Source organism: Notolepis coatsorum (genome assembly GCF_963971535.1).
Source record: "Notolepis coatsorum genome assembly, chromosome: 7".
Lineage (NCBI taxonomy): Eukaryota > Metazoa > Chordata > Actinopteri > Aulopiformes > Paralepididae > Notolepis > Notolepis coatsorum.
The window spans coordinates 68306078-68321677 of NC_140171.1; the positions used below are offsets into that span (position 1 = coordinate 68306078).

Here is a 15600-nt window from a genome sequence, read left to right on the forward strand (position 1 = left end):
TTACGGACAAATTTAATGGCTGCAGCCGATTCACACCATAGACACAGTCAAGCTTTGTAACACAATGGTTTGTTTATATCTAATCTAAAGATTAAAACCCCTAATGCATGCACAGACACACACACAATGATTTAGGAAAATAGACATGGGTGCACACGCACACACACACACTAGATTAGCAGAAAAAAAGGAAAAGAACAAACCGTCATATTTGGCAACGTTATCATCTGCATCTTCCTTCACAGTCTTTGACTGCTGCCATCTAGGATATCAAAATAGATCAATAGTGCACATTTAGTTTCTATGAAGAAATGAGTGACAGTACAATTCAGCAAGTTCAACCATGGAACTAAATTACCATTCAACATGAAGTGATGCACATATGAATTTTTTTCCTCGGTATTTCTCGATGATTCATTGAGGTTAGAGTACCTGTCCAATGATCCATCGTCAAAGGTCTCCGCAAAGTAGACCTCTCCGGTCGGAACAGGAGTCTTATACGTTACCTGGACGGATAGATTCATGGGAGATGCAAGGTTAATTTATTTTGCTGAATTGAATTAGAAGGGTCTGATAGTGAGGCCTATTATGGAGCCAATCTAGAGGCACTGTGTCATATGTGACACATACACTTGAGGATAGGGATGCTCGATATTGGCTTTTTTACCGATACACCGATATTGTCCAACTCTTAATTTCCGATACCGATATCAACCGATAACCGATACCGATATATGCAGGGTTTCCCCCCCCAAAAAACGGAATAATTTCAGGTAATTAAGATTACATATCTCTTGTTGTGGAATTAACACAACATTATGCATACTTTTGACAATAAATAAAATCAGAATTTGTTCTTACTTGCTTGCCTGGGTAAATAAAGGTTATAGAAATGTAAAAAAAATAAATAAAAAATAAATTGAAACCCGATAGATATTTTCCGATATCACATTTTAATGCCGATATCGGCCGATAATATCGGACATCCCTACTTGAGGACAAAGATAATACTACATTTTAACAGCTATTGACTGAGGAGGGACACAGTGGTTTTGTGACTAACTGGATATCCAGATTTTATAAGGGAACATGGTAAGGAAGACTCAATTCAAGGTCATTGGTCCATGCAACATCCTGTTATGAGGACAATGCAGACTGGCCCATGATTCCGGAGACAGGTAGTACCGACTCATCTGGAACACAGACTGCACAGCGGCTGCAAGGCCAGACTGGTGACTAGAGCTGTCCCCGAAGCCTGATTCAAACTTTGGCAGGATTAGTTTTTAAACATGCAAAAAATTTGCTCCTAAATAATTTTTCTGGTTCAGTACTGTCGAGTCTTGACTTTAGGCACATTTACGCATATAACGTAGAACATATGCGCATATTGCTGCGGTCAAAATGGTTATTAAAAGTAGTAGTACCTACTTACTGGTCACAGGAGTCTTCAATAACGTTTGGATGGTAATCCATTTCGTGAATACATTTGTTGAAACAACATCTTTGTTGGCCGACGGCTCCTGCTATCTTAACTCATTCATCGCCATACGCGATCAAGCGTTGGCGGCCAATAATGAGTATACTCGTGATTGGCGGCCAATGAGTTAACGTTAGCAAGCTAAACGTGCATAGCTTAACACATTGAGTGCCAACGACGAGATTAGTTGTCTAAACTCGCCATGCGTTGAGTGCCAATGACGAGTTTTCGTTATTTTAAAAACTGGTCCTGTTTTTGTTATTTTATCGTTATTTCTTTTATTAGCAATATCCATTCATTCTTCATCTCGCGCCTGACGTTATCATTGGGAATGGCTCTGAGCTCGAAAAGGGCAAATACCGCCGCCTATCGTCTCCCGGATGGTAATGCACATCATTGGATTGGATTAATGGCCATGTGCATCAGAAAAAAAGTCCGGTCCAGGGTTTTCCCATCTCTGGCAAGCAGTGTCGTGTTACCAGATTGACTGAGGACCCTCAGAGCAGCGTCGATTATGTCTTTCGGACTATAACGTTGGATCAATAAACGCGATCAATATTTGGAATGGCGATCAGGAATTGGATTAATCTTTTTGCAGAACATCTGATGTGAGGTAAGGACTCTATTTTACCAGTATTGGGTTAATCAGATGTTTTTTTCATAGCGATCACAACGTGTCTGTGTGTGTGTGTGTATGACGTTAGCGCTGACCAGGTCATGGATAATAGATTTTTCAGCCCGCTTCTCTAGCGTGCATAAGTACACATATACTCTCGATAATCTAGCGTTTATTTGAAAACGATTCATAAATCAGCCGAAAAATGACAACGTGTTTTGTGTATTCCACTAAAGGGCTATTATCGCGGAATTTCTCTGAAATTACTAGAACTCTCCGAAACTATACTCATATTCAAAACGGTATAAAACGGAAATGTACCAATGAAAAAACTATCCGTTTCGTACATGTTGACTGCAAGCAAGTCATTGATAAGCGAGGGGTGTTTTTAGACCCATAGCCATAATTTAAGATATAGTTTAAGCGTTCGCAAATATCCCTGACCTCCCATTGACTAAAGCGCTGGCACTCAAGGGATTATCTGGTCAAAGGGGCGTGGCACCCAATGTGTTAACGTGCATAACATACCTGTGTAACTTTAAAGGTGACATGTACTATAAATGTCATTTTTCAGTCTCTAGCATTGTATTATAGTAATAGGAGTTCGTATCAATTAGGGGTGGGACAATACATCGATCCAGATCGATATATCGATCTATTATCAATAATCAAATAGGATCGATGCCACGTAAAAAGATCGATTCATATTGCGATACTCTTATTTTGAAAATCCGGCGACGTCATCGCCCCGCGCCCAGTGTTGTGAAACTCAAACTCCGTTAACATCAACAGCAGTAGCGTCTAGAGCGTCACTAGTGTGCCTATTCTGTGACCCAAAACATGTCCCTGCTGTTTTATTCCACAACGGGTCCAATGCATCTAACCTGCTTTGCAATCCTCGTCACTCCATTATGCCCACGTCGCGTTAAAGATCGAAGATAACGTTACTTTAGCGTGAGCTAACAAGCTAACCCAGCGCCATAGGCAGAGAGAAGTGGGGACTGGGAGGGTGCATTCTCGGGGATAGCCCCACTAACAGGATCTGGCCGGTACTGCACCTTGGGACTCCCAATATGCTTTTCCAGCCAAAATACAGCTCTGTGACAGTGAATAGGATATTAATATCGAGAGAAAAAAAAGAAAAATGAACCAAAAACAGTGAACAGGAGGTCTATTTGTATTAAAAACAATAGATTGTTTTTCATTTAAATGTCTGGAAGAGCTCAAAAATAAAAATGTCATGATATTTCCATTGCCTTTTTTTTGTTGATTTAAATGTTACTGATTGTATTAAATGGGCACATAATATCGTCTCATATCGATCGCAGGCACCTGAATCGAATCGTATCATATCGTATCGTGGCAGACTGTGTGATATCGGATAATATCGTATCGTTGTCCAAAGAATCGATATCTTATCGTATCGTGATTAAACTGGTGATTCCCACCCCTAGTATCAATGTGTTTTAGTGTCTAAATACCATATTGGCGGATTGCTGTGATTCAGCTCAGCCCCTTTCCTCCTCCAGTAAATCAGGCCATTTTGATTTGAACGGCCGATATACGTCATACGGCCGCTGGGTAGCAGACAGTGATGTGATTGGCTCTGTGGTTGTAGCTAATGCCCGCCCACATTCTACCTAGACTGACTGTACACAGCGAAACCATTTCCTCATACTCTGCATGGGGAGAGAGAGAGATAGAGAGCACTTGGGGGGGGGGGGGGGGGTACCTGCTGGCCGCGCGCCACACACCCGCAAACGGGAGATTGAAAGAAAGAAAAAAAAAAAACCACAAGCTGCTGCGGACTCTCATCACCGAGAGCCGAGAAAGGAAGAGAGGGAGGGAGGGAGAGAGGGGGCCTTGTCAATAATTACAAGAATTACTAGAATGTGTTGTGTTTTGTCTGTTAAAATGAGCAAAAACAAGGAAAGGGTATTCCCAGTAACTTAACAAACAAGTGCAAAAAATACAGTTCTAGAACAAGTATTTGAATTTTTTCTATATTCAAGAAAGTGGAAAGGAACCCAACATACTCAATTGTCTGCACACAATCGTTGTTTTGTTATTCCAAGATGGCATTTGAACTGAATTTTGGAAAAAACAGGTATTCCTGGTCACCATGCCCCTAGTCAGTCTACACCACCATGCCCCTAGTCAGTCTACACCATCACCATGCCCCTAGTCAGTCTACTACACCAACCTGCGCCTAGTCAGTCTACACCACCACCATGCCCCTAGTCAGTCTACACCACCACCATGCCCCTAGTCAGTATACACCACCATGCCCCTAGTCAGTCTACACCACCATGCCCCTAGTCAGTCTACACCACCATGCCCCTAGTCAGTCTACACCACCATGCCCCTAGTCAGTCTACACCACGTGCCCCTAGTCAGTCTACACCACCATGCCCCTAGTCAGTCTACACCACCACCATGCCCCTAGTCAGTCTACACCAACCTGCCCCTAGTCCGTCTACACCACCATGCCCCTAGTCAGTCTACACCACCACCATGCCCCTAGTCAGTCTACACCACCACCATGCCCCTAGTCAGTCTACACCAACATGGCCCTAGTCAGTCTACACCACCACCATGCCCCTAGTCAGTCTACACCACCACCATGCTCCTAGTCAGTCTACACCACCACCATGCCCCTAGTCAGTCTACACCACCATGCCACCATTCTATTATATATGCTAGCCTACCCCTGATAATATTAATACATTTAATTAATGTGTTAGCTTGTAGCTAACGGCCTGGGCCTCCATGTTGTATTGTTAGCTTGTAGCTTGTAGTGTTGTCACGATACTGGAATTTCGACTTCGATACGATACCTTGAAAAGTATCGATACTTTCGATACTTTCAATACCAAAAAAAAAATTATTATAATATATTTTTTTTTGTTATAATTTTTTTTTTTTTTTTTAACAAATTTTGCTTTTGTTGCTGGTTGATTCTCCTCAGCTTCTCTCTGGTACTATACGAGAAGATAAATACACTTTTAAAACCCTTTGTTTATCTTTAGATCAGAGAGAGAGAGAGAAAGAGAGAGTGGCTGCTGGAGATTTTAGGTCTACTGAGCGCACCTTCCTAGTTATGACGAGAGAGAGAGAGAGAGAGAGAGAGAGAGAGAGAGAGAGAGAGAGAGAGAGAGAGAGAGAAAGCAGACTGTGTGGCACTGTCACTCAAAGTGCTTATGGGCGGAGCCAAGCCATAACAGCCTGATTTCTTGAGGCTGAAAAATGATGGTTTTGAGTACTTGATTAGAAATATAAAACAATGCATTTTTTTGAAAAATAACTTACAAATGTCTTCAATAGATCCAACAGGAATTGTGTAAAGTTGCCCAAATAGTGCTAGGAATAGCAGTACATAGCCCCTTTAAGTAACTTGTGATCCACTGGGAAAGTTCAGCATCACTGTATACACTTGGTTTAATCCAAACGTCCATTCGGAAACGTTGTATTATGAAATGAGGGTGAGTGTGAGTGAGTTAGTGTTGTCAAAAATATCGAAATATCGATACATATCGATTCTGAATATTTAAAATGGTTTCAACACTCATTTCCCGAAATATCGATATTTAACCCTTTAATCGCCAAGGACGACTTAACACGTCATTCTCCGCCATGCGTAATCTGTTTTACAGCGTCTTTGAGATCAATATTTCAAAAATCTGTCATGGCAATCATATTTCACCCACGGAGGCTTGAGACTTGCTGTTGATCTCCTCTCAACTCTCCAACGGTTCAAAACCGCCATCTGGTGGCCGATCGGCGAATCACCAAAACCGGAAGTGACGCGCCGGAAGTGGTGCTCACCCATATTTCGTCCGGCCACTCGCTATCGCTAGCGGGACTCCAGCTCGACACACTGGATAGCGATCCGTTGCCAATAACTCGATAAACAACATGATTTGGACGTATATAGCATTATACAACCTGGAAATGGATCGCATATAACATCCCATAATAGCGATCTTCCTGCTCCACGCTGATCACCCAACGGTCAGAGGAAGCTGCGGTGAGTTTCAGCGTGTTTGATTATTAGTAAACATACACACTGCTCCGATCAACATATCACCCATACTAAATAAATTATTTAACGTCGGCCACGGACTTATAACCCCCCCCCCCCCCCTCCAGTCACCAGCAGATGATGAGGCATGACGTGTAGGACCTTGTACAATTGAAATTTTTTATCTGACGTCAATCGGTATCAAACTACATTTGATGATCTAATATATGTATTTAGGGCTATAACTCATGTTCTGCAGAATGCTGCAGAAATCGATAAAAACATATTTATACTTTAGACCGTATTTTAGTATGAATATGTGAATGAAAAAGTAGAACGTTGCTACATCCTAAACGATAGATACTTGACGTTGAATGAGTTATAGCCCTGCAAAGAAGGGGAACATCTCCATAGACAAATAGAGCTGGCAGAGGACGGTATAAGGATGGATATAAGTTTAAAACTAAACGCATAAAACCCCTCCCCACACCCTGGCTAAATGAATCCACGCGTACTCTCAGATGTGCATGTAGACGTGCCGAGAGGAAGTAGAGGAAGGACAGGTTGCATGTATCCCTCCAAATCCTACACAGCGCTCTGTCCATCTACCAAACGGCTGTCAAAACTGCAAAAACAGCTTACATTTCCAACTTAGTCATAGCAAATTCAAACAAACCCCAGGCCCTGTTCAAAGTCCTAAACTCCCTCACCAACCCCTGTGCCACCCCCTCTATTGTACCTTCATTAGCCCTATGCGAAGGCTTCCAACACTTCTTCATCAGCAAAGTCTCTGCCCTTAGATCTCTCTCCCCCTTGCCCCCCCTACCCCCCCTCCTCCCCCCCCACCCACTGCCTGCTGTTTTTGACCAGTTTGCCCGGTCTCCCTCTCCTCCCTCTCTGATGCCATTAAACACCTGCAACCAACTAATTGCCCCTCAGACGCACTCCCCTCACGCATTCTAAAGGAATTACCTGACCCTGTCCTCCTCACATTACTACCACTACTAAACGCTTGCCTCAGCACTGGATGCGTCCCGGCTGCCTTTAAGCACGCTGTGGTCCAGCCCCGGATAAAGAAGCCCAACCTCGATCCCTCTGTCTTCGCCAATTTTAGACCCATCTCACAACTACCATTTTTATCAAAAATCCTGGAGCGCATAGTCTACATACAGTTACAATCCTTGAACACAACAACATCCATGACAAATTCCAATCTGGCTTTAAACCACGACACAGCACTGAAACTGCTCTCCTCCGTGTCTTAAATGACCTGATTACAGCTGCTGATGCAGGAAACTCATCCCTACTATTACTCCTTGACCTCTCAGCCGCCTTTGACACGGTAGACCACCACATCCTTATAGCTCGCCTCGAGCATTACATAGGCCTTAGGGGCCCCGTCTTAGACTGGTTCCGGTCCTACCTGAGTAATAGGACCTTCTCTGTCCAACTCGGTGATCTCACTTCCTCTGTGGCCCCCCTCACCTGCGGGGTGCCCCAAGGCTCGATATTGGGTCCCACTCTCTTCCTCCTATAGATACTCCCCCTAGGCCAGATCTTGGCAAAACACAAGATCTCATTCCACTGCTTCGCCGATGACGTGCAGGTTTACCTCCCCTTAAAGCCCACCCAAGGGAAGACATCAATAGAACCACTGCTTGACTGCCTGGCAGAAATCAAGTGCTGGATGTCCGAAAACTCCCTGACATTGAACGAAGGGAAAACCGAGGTCATTGTTTTTAATAGTGCCCCCCCGCCCCCCCTCATTGACGCACTTGGTCCCCTGGGCCCAAACCTCTCCACCTCTGTCAGGAACCTCGGGGTCATCTTCGACAGTAATTTTAAATTCGATAGACAGGTCAGCGCCGTAGTGAAAAATAGCTTTTATCACCTTAGACTCCGGGCGAAGACAAAGGCATACCTCTCCCAAAGTAACCTAGAGACGGTGATACATGCCTTTGTCACCACCCGCCTCGACTACTGCAATGCTCTGTACACTGGCATTGACAAGTCCTCACCAAAACAAGAAAATACGAACACATCAGCCCAGTTTTGGCCTCGCTCCACTGGCTGCCTATTAGCTTCAGGATCGATTTTAAATTAGCACTAAATGTTTTTAAATCATTAAATGGCACGGCTCCCTCCTATCTGTCCGAGCTCCTGCACCGCCACACCCCCCACCGATCCCTCAGATCAGCTGACCAGATGCTATTGGTGGTACCCAGAACCAGGCTCAAAACTAGGGGAGACAGAGCTTTCTCCACCGCAGCGCCTAGACTGTGGAACAGCCTCCCCCTCAGCGTACGGACTGCCCAGACCGTACAGGCTTTTAAATCACTCTTGAAAACCTACCTGTTCTCCTTGGCCTTCCCCCCTACTTAACTACCACTAGACCCCTGACCCTTCTATCCTCTTTGTTTTACTGTGTCCTACCAGTTTTTATTACTTTCATTGCTTTATTATGTTTTTAATCTTATATCTTGCACCATATTGTTTGTTTTGTTGCTTTCATTGCTTTGCCATGTTTTTTTATTTCTCTCTTTTAATCTTATACCTTGCCTCACACTAATTTGTTTTTATCAACCTGCTTGTGAAGCACTTTGGTGTCAGCTGCCGCTGCCTGGAAATGTGCTATACAAATAAAACTGACTTGACTTGACTTGGCAGAGAAAGGGTTAATTATTCATAAACATTATTATTTGTTTTTGTTTATAAGGAAGTTGCATTGTTCATTTCAATACCTGTAATAGTACAGTAGTCCACACACACATGTGCATTCAGTTAAGTCGGAATATGACTGTAATACAAACAGTTCAGTTTGTCAGGTACATGCAACACAGATTACAGTGTTTACATCTGTCTGCTTCAGAAAATACCATGTTCTGCAATAAAAATGATTGAAGTGAAAATGACAGTTATTTTTAAATGTGTGATCTAAAGATAAACAAAGGGTTTTAAAAGTGTTATATTTATCTTCTCTTATAGTACCAGAGAGAAGCTGAGGAGAATCAACCAGCAACAAAGGAATTTTATTTATTTATTTTTTACATTTTAAGATTGAACCTTTTTCCCTGTGGTATCGAAAATGGTATTGAATATCGATACTTTTCAAGGTATCGTATCGAAGTTCGACATTCCAGTATTGTGACAACACTAGAGTGAGGCCATGTTTAGACGGAGAGAGTCTGAACAGAAACCGCAAAAGTCGTCTTGCGGTCTCACTTTTAATTTTGCGTTTAGACTAGTGTTTTGGGATGGAATTCTGCGTGCAGACAAGGCTGAAAGACTCAAGACGACGGAGCCCCGCTGTCACACGATTGGCGCATGTCACATGACGTGCTGTGAAGACCCGCCCTACTCTGCCTCTGATTCGCAGACTGTGGGTGGGGAATGTGATTGGACCAAAGCAGAGTCACTCACAGACAGTGGGTCCAGTCACTAATAGTTGTGATAGCCACGGGACAGATTCTTGTGTATTTAAAAGTACTGCCAATGTAGCCTTCAGGTGATCGCCATGGATAGAATCAGACATGCTTTGTTTACGCTTCTAGGCTACTGGCGCATGCCTGTGATGTAAGCAGTACGCGCGACGAGAGCCTTGACAACCCTTTCGTCATCGTTTTATGCGGTTTGACAGTTTAGATGAGCGCAAAGGTTTATCGTTTCTAGGAATTCCACCCAGGAAGGTGGTCTCACTTTTTTGCGGTTTCTCCCCGTAAAAACGCTGTTTCCGTATAAACGAAAGGCACATCCGAAAAGAAAGTTGCGGATTCACCTGCTAGCGTTTCCGTCTAAACAGGGCCTGAGTCTCTCTCTTTTTTGCATGATTGATTCATTTCCTGATAATGTATGACGGTGACCGCTCCTCATCTCGACTAGACTGTTTTGTGTCTGTGTTCGTGCGTGACTTTCGTGACTTTCAAATTATAGTAAACACAACATAGTACTGTGATATTCTGATATATATCACATTCTGATATATATTTTTAGATTAATATATTAATTAAGATTCAAGCGCCAACGAATGAACAAATGAATGAATGAAGGTCTGAACCTTCAAACGTTTGGGCTCAGCCCTACTGGTGACATTTCTCATTTGTGATATTTGATTAATATTTCAGCAGAGGGCTGGGTGATATAACAATAACGATAAATATCGTGATATATTTTAATAATCTATATAAAAAAATTTATTTTGTTTCTTTTTTGGACCTGCAACAGGGCAGTTTTAAAACCAGAGACAGTGGACAGACTTGTCTTTCTTGCCTGCAACTTAAAGTAATGGCTTTGTTTGTCCAAATGACAATACTGACCAAATTGAGATTTCTTTTTCTCTTGTCCATTTATTTTGTTTGCTTTCTAATTTAAAATACAGTTTGAAACAGTCTGTACACAGTAGGCTATGTGTGCTAGCAGAGCTAGACTCCAGTCACGAGTCACGGTGCACATGTGCGGTGGTTTGTCCACCAAAAAAGCGCCAAAAGATAGAAAAGAAACTAGCAGAGCCAGAACTGTTCAACTCCCCTGGAGCCACAGCCAGCAGAGAAGCCGGTTTACTTTCGCTTTCAAACCAGCTGCAGCCTGAGAACTGGAGTGTGAGGGGATGTAACACTAAAGATGGTGGCAACGACAAAGAATTGCTGCAAAATAAACATACATCTGTTGTTTAAAAAAAATAAATAAAAAATGTAACTTATAACAATTTAGATAATTATCGATATTGAGTGATATGATATGAACATTATCATATCGTTATCGCGATATGATTTTTTTGCCATATCTCCCAGCCCTATTTCAGCTGGCACACATCATTGTCCAGCCCTCACTTTACGGTCCTAGTTTCGGCCACTCCTTGACCTTTGACCCATTGCTCACCTGGAAGGAGACATTAGCGTCAGCTCCGGCCTGGCCCGCCTCTCCTCTTCCTCCGTCCTCTCCATCCTTGTCCTCCACCTCAGCAGAGTCCTCCTCTTCCTCCACCATGGCTTCTGCATTCTCATCCATCATGGCCTGCAGCTTCTCCTCGTCCAGGCCCACCTCGTAGTCCTCCAGGTCTGAGCCATCCGCCTCCTGGGCTGCTACTGCTGCCACAGCCGCCAGGGAGACGAGCAGCAGCAAGGCCCAATGCGGCTTCATCTGAAGGGAGTGGGACAGGGGAGGATGTAGGACGGGAGAAACGAGGGAGATACAGGTTTTTTATAGAAAGAACGGAGGAGACAAGAGACAATATATGAATAGAAAAAGAACATGTGTATTAAAGAGAATAATACAAGTACCGGTAAATATGGGTGGGGGGGGGGGGGGGGGGAATCCATACAGCAATAGCAATATATCACGTTATTTTGTATGCCGATATTATATTGATACAGCAACGCCAAGTATCGACAATCCCATTTTATTGCAATAAAAATTATTGGAGTGAGGTGAACAGACTGAGAACATTATCTTATTAGATAAAACAGATGATACAGTATATTTATTTTATTGCAGATGGTAACAAGGTTTTCCGTTGGGGACATAATTAATAGTTAATAATCAAGTTCAGTCTGTATTAAAGAGGCACTATGCAATTTGTTGTACATCGTTTCATGTACAATTGGCCAGTTTGTGATGCACAGTACACTAAAGAATCTCATAAGCTGCCAAGTAAATTCGGTATAAATACATAATTCCTGATTTTTATGGATATTTCTTTCCTTCTTCAGTTACACAAATATTGTGATAGTTGATAATTACATTGATGTATCGATCTCGATAGATGTATCGTCCCACCCCTAATCGTGATATCGTTATCGAGGGCCAAATATCATCACCTTATCGTCCCACCCCCTCAATTAAACAGAATGACGGGTGGAGGTCAGGCAGCCATTAGGTTTGCACTCAGCCCATGTCTGTTCTGCATCAGGGCTGATGTCTTTTAAAGCATCATCCTCATCTTACATGACTCAAGAGATTTACTTCAAATTAACTTCAACCACTTCCTGTAATAATGGATTCCCCACTGCATCGGATAGGAATGTTTAGTCCTCTTGACCTCCATTTTTTGTTACAGCATCTCCTTAAAATAGCATGTAACTGACTTCCTGTGACCTTTGAGACGGTGTGGGCCAACGGAGAACTGTGGGACCAGGACAGCTTCACTGACCTTCTATTGATCAGGACGCATCTGGCTACGCACTCTTATTTAGAGTGGCCACTGGCCAGTAATTAGACTTTAACGTTAGTTAACGCTAGCTTTCGGTTAGCTGTTCACCAACACCACCAAGCGAACCCATCAGAGCTCCCCGTCAACAGCGCTCTGTCGGGACGATGGCATGGAAAGTATCTGCTGTTAAAATGACAAATGGCATTGACACTTTAATTCACGGTCAGTTAAAAACACGTTTTATAATGCTCACTCAGCAGACCGCAGTGTTGTTGATAAATTACGTCATATGGTATCGGAGCGCAGAATTAGAGGGTACTACTCGCCGATACCGATACCAGCATTTTAGGCAGTATCGGCGGCATTTCCGATACTGGTATCGGTATCGGAACAACTCTACCAGTAATGACATTGACAACCCAGGGTGTGTCTCAAGATGTAGGTTAGTGCTTTAACAGCATGCAAGCTGTACCTATTCAACATAGAGGGCCATCATCAACTTGCACAAAGCGAGATTGCAGCAATACTGAACGCTAGAGCTGCCGCGATTACCGCATTACCGCGGTTACATCACGCCCACCGCAAGAGTAGGCTGAATACCGCATCACCGTTTTTTTTTATAATAATAATAAAGTACCCTCCTCTTGTTGGGCTTGCGGCTCTGCAGATATACCCTACTCCTCTATCGAGGTTCCAAGCGACCCTATTGGGTACCAGAAAGTCACGTGAAACATTGCAGACCACTGATTGGTCAGAAGAGAGATGCGTCACACGTTGGGGCGTCCTGCAGTGTGTTACCACCAATCGGCAAGCGCGTATTCGTTTTTTACGTCCTGAATGTCACCAATTGATCAGAGCTCATCACAACACGGCTAATAACGTTAGCTTTAGCTCCCCGCCGGAGTGGACTACCATCGCTCCTCAGGAGTACTAAACGAGACAGAATGATTTTACTGTCTGCAACGAATGTTATAATAAAAGCCCTTCGTTCTATACACTTGTCTGATTGAAAACTTTATTAACAGACCGCAGAATGGGACAACTCAGCACGCTCTGAGCAAAGAAAGGAACTGAGATATGAATTGAGTAGGCTATTGCTTGCCTTGCTATGGTCCGGTAAATACGCTGATGTTATTGAACGTGTAACTATATAACGTTAATGTCACACAACGAATGCCTTTATTAAGTAGTAACTTTATAATAATAAGAAGAAGAAAGGGTCGGGGGGGTAACCACCCCTGCCCGCGACACCGAGTGAACGGCGCACGACCAGAGGGGAAACTTCGAATCCGTGTTTCACTTTCAATAACGAATGCGTGCTTGCCGAATCCCAAACAATATTCATGCTGCAAAGTCATCCTCTAAAGATAGACATTTAGACTAGAGACAGGCTATATGCTATAAAGAGTAGACTACTAAAAAAAATGCATTCAAACTTTTTTTTTAATTTTTTTTGTACTAATAACCGCGGCGGTAGGAAATATTTCGCAAATTTGTGCGGTAAGGAAAACATCAATACCGCGGCAGCTCTACTGAACGCTCCTGATCTCAAAGCCGGAGATACCAAAGCATTCCAGCGCTTCGCCCTTAGCATCGACTTGCTAGTGGGAATGCCGACTTCGCTGGAATGACCTAATGGGATGGAAGTCATGTGGATCAGCTCCTTTAAGCTCCCTAAGCAATTAAGGGGCGGCTTTGTGGAGCATCTACTGGCTCGAGGTCGCCTCAACACGACTAGCCTAAACGACCCGTACAACCTTCGAGACCTCCTCGCTGACTGGCTCAGGGTAAAGAAAGACAGAAGCTCAAAGACTGTCCGAGAGAATGGCACAGTGCCATCGGATGGAAGGGACACAGTTCCATAAGAGAGACAAGAAAGTTCCCCCACCCAGACCTCGCAACCAGTCACTACTACAAGGTAAGAAAACTGTATTTTCCCAGTCTCCAAAATCACCGCCGACTCGACACATGAAAATTCCTCCACACTGAAAAGCTGTAAATCAACTTGCCGGTTCTTTCCACAGCAAAACGATAGGCAAGGCACCCTGGTCTAGAACTGCAGGCTTCAATCTATGTTGTTTAGTCTATCTGTTCAGTACTGCTCAGCACTGTTTCAAGATGCAAACTGACTGTTCTTCTTCTTCTTCTTCTTCTTTAGAATTTCCGGCAGTGTAGACGCATCGTGGCGTATTACTGCCCTCCGCAGTTCTTTTGATTGAGCTCTTCTTCTTCTTCTTCCTCTTCTTTCTTCTTTTGAATTTCCCGCAGTGTAGATGCAACATGGCGTATTACTGCCCTCCTCAGTTCTTATACTACGCTAGTAGTATGGTTTCCATATTATGGTCTCTGGTAAATCAACTTTTGATTGTTTACACTCTTCTTCTTCTTCTCATCTTCAAAACACATTACTATCGTCTCTGTCTCCTTCTTCTCTGCTCCTCTTGTCTGTCTCCTTCTTCTCTGCTCTTGTCATACAATATTGTCAACACCCAAAAAAAATCACCCCCTCAGGCTCCGAAGCAGACCCAAACACGGAACAAAAAACACCCGACAGCCCACAAGTGCGGCCTCCACCCACAGCCGACCGCTCCAAAACAGCACCCAACCAGAACAAAGCAAAAACCAATGAACAAGAAAACATCTACAAAATGCAAACAAATGCACATCAAACGCCGAACAAAAACCACTCAGAGCACACAACCGCCACCAGGCATGAGAAACAACAAGAAGCGACAGAGAGCCCCGGTGGGGAGATCAGGGGCCCCCCCGCCACCTAGCACCGCCCCCCATGTTCGGCCACATGCCCTCCGGCGACAAATGTGCCGTGAACAGCCTCCACCCAACATCCACCACACGCCCATTCACATTCCTCAAACACCGCGACACCCATCCATCTCCACCCCATTCCAGCTGAACACCACTCCAAAGCAATCAACTGCAAGCAAAAGAATGGTTGAATATATACACAACTGTTCTAGAATGTTTGGTTATGACATCATCACAAATGTTCTAGAATGTTTGATTATGACATCATACGGTGACCACAAACGTTCTAGAATGTTTGGTTATGACATCATCACAAATGTTCTAGAATGTTTGATTATGACATCATACGGTGACATCACAAACGTTCTAGAATGTTTGGTTATGACATCATCACAAATGTTCTAGAATGTTTGATTATGACATCATACTGTGACATCACAAATGTTCTAGAATGTTCTATTATGACAAATAAAACGGTTCAATGACTTTATCTAAATCCAATCAATATTCCTAATGCTGTTTCAATGTAAGGTTATAAAAATAAACATAAACATTCATATAATACAATAACCTAA

The 15600-nt window shown here is 43.3% G+C and overlaps 1 protein-coding gene across 1 annotated transcript in view; it reads right to left on the reverse strand.

Moving 5' to 3' along the window:
* Positions 1 to 15600, reverse strand: part of clgn (calmegin) — an 80571-nt gene that overhangs the window by 60173 nt on the left and 4798 nt on the right. Inside the window, exons 2-4 of the mRNA XM_084317818.1 lie at positions 10990 to 11250; positions 433 to 506; positions 204 to 262 (exon numbers count right to left, since the gene is read on the reverse strand). Coding sequence (XP_084173944.1) covers positions 204 to 262; positions 433 to 506; positions 10990 to 11250 — 394 coding nt within the window. The remainder of the gene's footprint in view (positions 1 to 203; positions 263 to 432; positions 507 to 10989; positions 11251 to 15600) is intronic.